At 36.9% G+C, this 8,268-nt stretch overlaps 1 protein-coding gene across 4 annotated transcripts in view; it reads left to right on the top strand.

Moving 5' to 3' along the window:
• The window catches only part of LOC107665375 (mast/stem cell growth factor receptor kita), a 35,748-nt gene that overhangs the window by 14,244 nt on the left and 13,236 nt on the right, over window positions 1-8,268 (top strand). For all 4 annotated transcript variants that reach the window (XM_016456235.1, XM_016456234.1, XM_016456233.1 and 1 more), the window contains 6 exons: window positions 475-614; window positions 2,305-2,473; window positions 2,598-2,784; window positions 3,314-3,429; window positions 3,940-4,054; window positions 5,469-5,653. In XM_016456235.1, coding sequence (XP_016311721.1) covers window positions 475-614; window positions 2,305-2,473; window positions 2,598-2,784; window positions 3,314-3,429; window positions 3,940-4,054; window positions 5,469-5,653 — 912 coding nt within the window. The remainder of the gene's footprint in view (window positions 1-474; window positions 615-2,304; window positions 2,474-2,597; window positions 2,785-3,313; window positions 3,430-3,939; window positions 4,055-5,468; window positions 5,654-8,268) is intronic.

Below are 8,268 nucleotides of genomic sequence, written 5' to 3'. Positions count from 1 at the left end.
TTTGTTAACAGGAGCAAAGGAAGCAAAGTTTCCTTACTTTAGCAAAGGAAAACGAGTCTCCTCTTGGCTTATATCGAAATCCTCTGACATTTTTCTTAACAAATCTTCGTTTTGTACTTCTAATTCGTAAACAGTGTTTTGTTTTGCTCTCTCCGCTGCGCTTCCACATTCATCACTTCTCACCGGACCTTACGCTACGTCTTATGTCATCCTCCGGAACAGCGTTCTATTGTGAACGCGTGTACAATAGTTAGTGGAAGCTAGAGATTACTGTTTATAAAGTTCTAAATATGGATATTATTCTTACAACAACGCATTGATTCGCTATAGGAGGCCTTTATTCACCTAAATATAGCTAGAGGACACAGACAGACACTAGGCACATGCATGTCCATGTTACCCCACTGTAGCTTGCTCTCTTTCCCACACTTTCCCGCTGCGTTGATATAATGCATCATGCTTCTTTGCTTTTAGTTCCAGACGTGCCTCCTGTGATCACACTGGGTCAGCCTCCGAGAGTGATGCTCATCCAGGGGGAAGAACTCTCCCTATCCTGCAACACCTCAAACGTCAACAGCGACATCACAGTCAGGTGGAAGGCTCCACAAGGAGTGGTAAGAACACTCTCACAACCTAACCAGCTCTCACCTGTTTACCTGTTTACCTTGTTTTAAGAATATTTTACTTACCCCACTGGCAGATAATTTTACTTGTTTTAAGCAAAATGCGCTTAATTTCGTTTTTTTTTTTTCCCTGTAAACAAGACTAAATATCTTAAGTCATTTGGCTAATCTAGTAAAAGTATCTTGATTTAAGATTTTTTAGATATTTTGACTAGAAACAAGACAAAAATACTAAGTAAGATAAGCCATTTTTTGCAGTGTACATACTGCAGACTTTATTAAACACTGCAACAGTTTCAAGCGAGTAAAACCAATGTTTACAAAAGCAGACTATAGAGTGAGTGCACATCCCAGTTAACCTACTTAGTGTGGTAATGTGTACCCATGAACAATTTAGTGTTTGTAGACTGAGAATGAGAATTTAAATGTTGTTTGAACTTGATATTATGCCCAGAGGCAAATTGGATCTTGTGTGGTTTAAGGTGCTCCTCAAATTCTATATGATCATATATTTACACAGCAGACGAACAGTGTTGGGGGTAATGCATTACAAGTAACGCGAGTTACGTAATCAGATTACTTTTTTCAAGTAACTAAGTAATGCATTACTTTTTAATTTACAAGAGAATATCCTAGTTACTTTTTCAAATAAGTAACGCAAGTTACTTTTTTCTTTCTATAAAAAGTAACTAAGTAACGTAATTAGTTACTTTTTTATGGAGTAACGCAATATTGTAATGCATTACTTTTAAAAGTAACTTTCTTCAACACTGCAGACGAATATGGTTGTCAGCAGGGTTGTGTGTCATTCAGATGTGAATTGAGAATGCCTTTTAAATTCCAGTTCAAGTTTTGAATTTTGAATTAAGCTTGAAATTGAGGAAGCAAACAGGACGCAGAATTGCAAAGTATGGTTGTATAATTAATTTAAAATATAATTAAAATAAATAAAAATTCATTTAAGAAAGAAAGAAAGAAAGAGATAGCTAGAGAGTCAGATAGACATACAGATGGATAGAGATACAGATGGATGGATAGATAGACTGACAGACAGATGGAAAGAGATGTAAACAGACAGATAGAAAGACAGACAGATAGTCTAGAGAGTCAAACAGATAGTCTGATAGACAGATGGATTGCTAGATAGATGGCTAGACAGCTAGCTAGCTAGATAACTACTGTAGGCAGAAGATAGATTCCCTTGAATGCATTACATTTGTTATATTTTATTGAACTTCCTGTCATTACAATTCAATTCTAGTTTAGTTTTACTCGCAATTCTTCTGTTCTGTATTTATCTCAATCTTGATTGTCAGTTCTGTTTTAAAGCACTATATATGGTTGTGTTCAAACACAGTTCAGTTTTTAACGCATGAACCGAATTTTGTATCTAAACTCACTCCCTTAAATGTTCAGCACTCACAACTGTATTATTGTCAAACGTGTGCTGTGAGAACACAACATACGTAAACAGCTCTTCAGTATTGTATCGAGACTCCACTGCCATCAGAGACTGTTATTTGAGAGATGAATGACATGCTTTGTTTTATATAAAGATAAAAACAGCCACACCTACACATACAGACAACCACAAGCACTTTACCCAAGACAGGGTCTATGCTTCATCTCTTCATAGTTGCCCAATCAGCTTTGTGTCTCTTTTCCTTTTGCATGTGCCAAGCAACCGTCAGTGCAGCAGTTCTCAAGTATCCTGACCGAGCCCATTTCTCACCTGAGGAACGCCACCTTGAATCTGGGGTCTGTGACCATGCAGGATGCAGGGATTTACAACTGCGAGGCCAGGAACGAAAGAGGGACCAGTGCAAAGACGGTCTGGGTCGAAATCTATGGTAGGTCTCTGTTGTTTCAAAAACATTTTCAATTTAAAAAAATAATCATATGACTGTTTATTAAGTCTCAATGGCTGTGCCGTTTCAAAGAATAAATTGATGTTTTATGTGTTTGTGTGTGTAGAGAAAAGCTTCATTAACCTAACAAGTGTGAATAACAGCACTAAGAGAGTGCGGGCTGGAGAAAGTCTGTCCCTGCGTGTGGTAATGGATGCTTACCCGAAACCTCATCCATTTTCCTGGAGCTACAGTGGTGTAAAACTTACCAACACTACTGATCATGTCATTACCAGTCACTCACATGGGAATCGGTATGATTTTGATTACAAACATTTCTTGTTTTTTTCTACGTAGTAATTGCTAGGAATGCACAATATTGTGGTATCATATTGATTATTGGTTATATTAAAATATATATATATTTTTAAATTTATTGGAAATGTGTTTTGATGTTGTATTACTTGTGCTGCTCATTTACTGTTTTTATATTCAGATTACCTTTGCCGTCATGTAATGCTCACTTAAAGTTAATATTTAAAAACACTAATAATTTAAAAACATTGTTAAATGTAAACTTTAGCAAATCACTCAATATCTAATTTTTTATACATGATAAAAAAATAATGTTGTGAAGCCTAAATTCACTTGTGGCATTTAAATTGTGGCATTTTGTTTTTAGTGTGGTCTTTTTTATAATTCTTTTAGAGAAAATACTATAGAATTTTCAGTTTTATCAGAATTTTAATGTCAGTGCAAACTCGACATGTTATTCCATTTATTTACTGAACTGAAAGATACTGAAAGATAGGTTATTCATGTTTCTTTCTCTTCTTTCAACAGGTACACCAGCGAGCTGAAGCTAGTGCGTCTCAAGGTGTTGGAAAGTGGCGTTTACACCTTTTCATGCTCAAACCGAGACGCAACAGTTCATCAAATGTTCGAAGTCCATGTCATAAGTGAGTGAAAACATTTAATGCAAATGGCAAATATTTGGCTTTTCCACTCACCAGAAAAGAGTATAGAATCTATGTGATCTATGAGTTTTGTGTGTATTCTGGTTCAGAAGTGATCAGTCATATTTCTTGAGCATTGTGCTGGATAAAAGAACTTGATTGTCTATGTAAGACTCTGACTTAAAGTCCACTAACAATAGTAGAGGCTGTGCAAAAACAGATAAGAAAGCCCTGGGCTTCAAGACTTCAAATAAGACATTTGTCAAGTCATTTTCTTTTCTGTGAGATTTATTGATCACCAGTTATAAATAGATTTATCCCTCAAACAGGTTTTACTTTCTGCCCACATTTTAAATGGCAAAAATGTTCCAAATCTGTCTTTTTAATGCCACTTAAGCCATATTTTTAAATAATAACAGTATGCAAAGTAATCGCAAATAAGACAGCTGTACAAGCATCCATCCCACTAACCAAGATTGTAAAACTGACCCAGAACCAATCTTTGACTGTTAGGTAAACCACAGATTGTGTCCCATGAAGGGCCGATTGATGGACAGGTGCGCTGTGTGGCTGAAGGTTACCCCACTCCTCAGATCAAGTGGTATTACTGTGACCAACCCCATTCAAGGTACGTGTACAGTCTTTCTGCAGTTTTGTAATTTTTAAATACACCCAGGGTACATACAATGGGCTCTAAAAGTTGCTTTCAAAAATTAGCGGCACCTCTCTTGAGCAGTGTTAACATATTAGCCTCTCTGAGGATACGTTGTGACGTAGCGTGGATTAGCCACTAACCGCTAACTTGATGTTTGATGATTGGACAACAAGGCTTTAGCCTATTATTGATAGGGATAAGCAATTTGACTCTGTCATGACTGTGACATCACAAAAGCGATTGGCTGCTATCAGTCATGTGACAGCACCAAACAACATGGGAACAAGTGGCTTCCATGGGGCTGTTTATTCTCGAATAGCAGTGTTGACAGAACACCTTAGCATGCATGGTCTTAGTCACAAGCTTATCCAATCAATTCTTCATGATGATCCAATCTAATCAGGATAGCATGCCCTGCTTCAATTTGAGCATATAAACATGTAGTGCAGTGTGTCTTTTGATCTTGTTTGTGCGTTGGTGTCTGTCACCAGTTTGATAGTTTTCTCACCGAGCAGACATTCCATTGTTGAGAAACTGTTGAGTTTTCACCATGCTAAACAATGTCATTAACGATATCGCTCAGTAACAAAGAGACGGATCAAGGAATGTAAGCCAGTTAAGGTTTATTTGTTCTGGCTTTATATCCAAAGCTAACTTTTAACTCAACTCAATTGCACAAAAAAAAAAAATGGAGAAACAAATAAATCAAAGTACTTGATGGCAGTACATTCCACTCTGATGTTTTTAAATAAAAGAGCCCTTGAGGTCTGTCACTTTGCTGCCTGTTATTTTGCTTTCTTAAGCAATAAGCTATTTTCACACACATCAGTAAAAACCTGCCATAGCCACTGAATGCGGTGAGAGATGCTTATCACATCCTTATCGTGTTATGTGTCTTGATATGCATTGGTTCTTAACATTTGATCTTAAGGTCTACATGAAATCAAAAATATCTTCACACGTTCCAGCCTTATCATAAAAAGTGAATTGGTGCATTTTATTCCAAAGAAAAAATGTTAGGCTTCATAATCTTTCATCAAAATGTAGTAACCTGCTGTTCCTGTGACGTAAAATGGTATACAATAGGAGATAAAAGCTAATGTATAATATAAAAAAACTTTAATACTTTATAAATAATATGAAAATAACACTGCTTTTAAGGCTATGAATATATATATATATATATATATATATATATATACTGTATATGTGTGTGTGTGTGTATTTGCCTTTGTTTTGCACATTGATACATTTTTTGTATTATTTATTCGTTTATTTTTACATAGTTCCTTTTATGCAGTGTTTCTAGAATGGTTCACCACCATAAGTACATGTTCATGAGAAGTGCGAGATTAAGAATTTATGAGTTTGTTGCATGCCTCCTCAGGTGCTCCAATTTGCTGAATGCCACTCAAGAGGAGGAGGATGTTGTTACTGTAACCATGACAAATCCTCCTTTTGGGAAAGGCACAGTAGAAAGTCGTCTAAACATCACCAAGAACAGTTACTCCACCCTTGAATGCGTGGCATCTGCCAGTGGAGAAATCGTTTACACTCTCTTCTCTATCAGCGGTGAGCAAATAACCTCCCAAATCACACGCACACACACACATACACACCCCTTCAGACAATGACTGAAGACTCTAGTTAATAATTACTAAGTCTCAGCCTCAGACAACTCCACCCACAAACTGCCTACAGTCTGTTTGCTGACCCTGTGATCCATATTTCTCACAAAACTGGAAAGCACTTTTGTCATCTGCAGGCTATAATATGATTGGCTGACTTCATGCAACTTCTGAAAGCAAGGGCACGCAGGTGTTTTTTACTTGAATATATCTGAGATTTGGTTTAGTTGACAGGTTTATGAATTCAGACACTGTCTCCTTGTTGTCCATTTGCATACACATGGCCATCAAATCAATACTGACTCAGTGTAAAGGCTGTGCTCATTTGTCACAGGTCTGGGTGTGTATCTTTGTTTTGTTGTCCTAATAGTAAAATATTATGTTAATTTTGTTGGCTTGTATGTTTTGGGGTTTTCTTCCATTGTTGACTCTGAGGGTGTGTCTCAATCCACAAAGTAGCCAGTGCACTGGCCAGGGAATCAGCCATTCCCACCTCCTTCTTCCCATAACTACGAACTGCATTACAGTCCTATGTTCTGTTTTTAAAAAAGATTGTTTAATTTCTAATCAAAGTGGAGCAACAGTTTTGCACTGAGTTTTGCAGTGACATGCTAATATTTACATTATGGGCATTTCATGTATTAGAACAAATGCAATAATATCTGCCATTATATAGATAGACTAACATTTAAAAGTATTGGGTCAGTAAGATTTTTTTTATTTTTTATTAATTGGTATGTTTATTCAGCAAGAACGCATTAAATTGATCAAAAGTGAGAGTAAAGACATTTTTAATGTTACATAAACTTCTATTTCAAATAAATGTTGTTCTTTTGAACTTTCTACTCATCAAAGAATCCTGTATGTATCATGTTATCCGCTAAAAATTACTAAGCACAACTGTTTTCAACATTGGAAATAAAAATAAATGTTTCTTGAGCAGCAAATCAGCATATTAGAATGGAAGGATCATGTGACACTGAAGACTGGAGTAATGATGCTAAAAATTCAGCTTTGCATCAGGAATAAATTACATATAAAATATTTTAAAACAAACATAAGTTATTTTAAATTGTAATGAAATTTTACAGCATTATTGTTTTTACTATATTTTGAACAAATAGTGCTGCCTTGGTGAGACTTTAAAAAAAAAAAAATTAAAATGCAGGATATAGTGCAATTTTCGAAATGGCACTGTACAGCTACAACAAAGATGAAGAATTTTGACCTCGAGTCAAAATCAGTCAGTTCATCTCATGCACATCATAGAAAACCAGGAAGCGACCTCGACCCAGGTGCTTCTAGTTTCCCAGGAATAGTTAAACAACCAAACAAGAGGAAACACATCTCCTCACGTTTGCTCCAGCTGTGCTTTTTCTACTGGCTGCATCTTTTTGAGAAAATCTAAACCAGCTGCCAACTCGCAGGTCACCACTCCTGCTTCAGCTCAACCTGTGTAGGCAGACTTTTTGGATAAGACGAGATAAGAGCAGACTATTATATAAACAGAGGTGCTGAGTTTTAGCCCTAATCTTGTTTCTTTTGTAAACCTAACATTACCAACTGTTGGGGATTATCTCCCCGGTTTAGGGGGGGGTTTTGTTTTGGTTTGTTGCAAAACACCATCTTTCCACCCCAGTTAATACTGGTATTATTTTTAAGGACAGAATGGTTAACAAAAGGTCATCCACATCCAGTTTAGTTTGTTTCTGGTACATTCATTTTATCCTCGTTGGGTTTTTGGTGCAAGTTGTTGACTACATTGCCTGTTTTTTGCATTTTCTCAACTAAATTAGCCTTAAGTAATAAAAATTCTCCCTGAACGTTGACCTTTTTGTAGAGTCCATCAGGAGTTGGACTGGAGGTTTTGAGAGTGTGGATTGAATCCGCTGCCTCAGGAAAGCCTGTTAGGTGATGTGGGAACTTGTTTAGATTCTCAAGGTTGACTGCAGTAGGTCCAGGAAAACCAGTGGGACGATGAGCCTTAGGCTAGACTGTTAAAGCTGTTCACCCTCAGCTGAGCGAGATGCAAAAAAATGTCCATTGTTAAGATTTGTTGATTTATGAGGGGCTTGATGGGATGCTTGGATGCAGTGCGATGATAGATGGATGTACGGGGAAGGATGGAGGGCGAGAGAGAGAGACAGAGGGAGGGAGCAGAAGAGGACTGTGAAAGCCAGTGGCAGGTTTACGAGGGGTTACTTCCTGCAGAGTCTGCATTCTTTGATTTGAAATGGAGAGAAAGCTTCTTATAGCTTAAGAGCTTACTACACCGCTCAGAACAACGCAGAAAAACAATAACACACCACGCATGAACACATACACACACCTTACAAAAACAACACATCTACACTTTGAAAATGTGAAAAAAGCGAGTCACAAAAATCTTCAGTAGAGAGATTGACCTCAATGCAACAGTGAGGATTATTCACACCTCATGAAATACAAGCAATTATGACATAACCCCACTGTCAGACACTTATTTATTATTACTGCGTGTTCTTTTATGCTTGTGTATTGTTTTTTAGACATTCGACCACTGGTTTTACTTCTATATAT

Source organism: Sinocyclocheilus anshuiensis, unplaced genomic scaffold (genome assembly GCF_001515605.1).
Source record: "Sinocyclocheilus anshuiensis isolate Anshui unplaced genomic scaffold, SAMN03320099.WGS_v1.1 scaffold199, whole genome shotgun sequence".
NCBI classification, from domain to species: domain Eukaryota; kingdom Metazoa; phylum Chordata; class Actinopteri; order Cypriniformes; family Cyprinidae; genus Sinocyclocheilus; species Sinocyclocheilus anshuiensis.
This window is presented reverse-complemented; position numbering and strand designations above follow the sequence as displayed.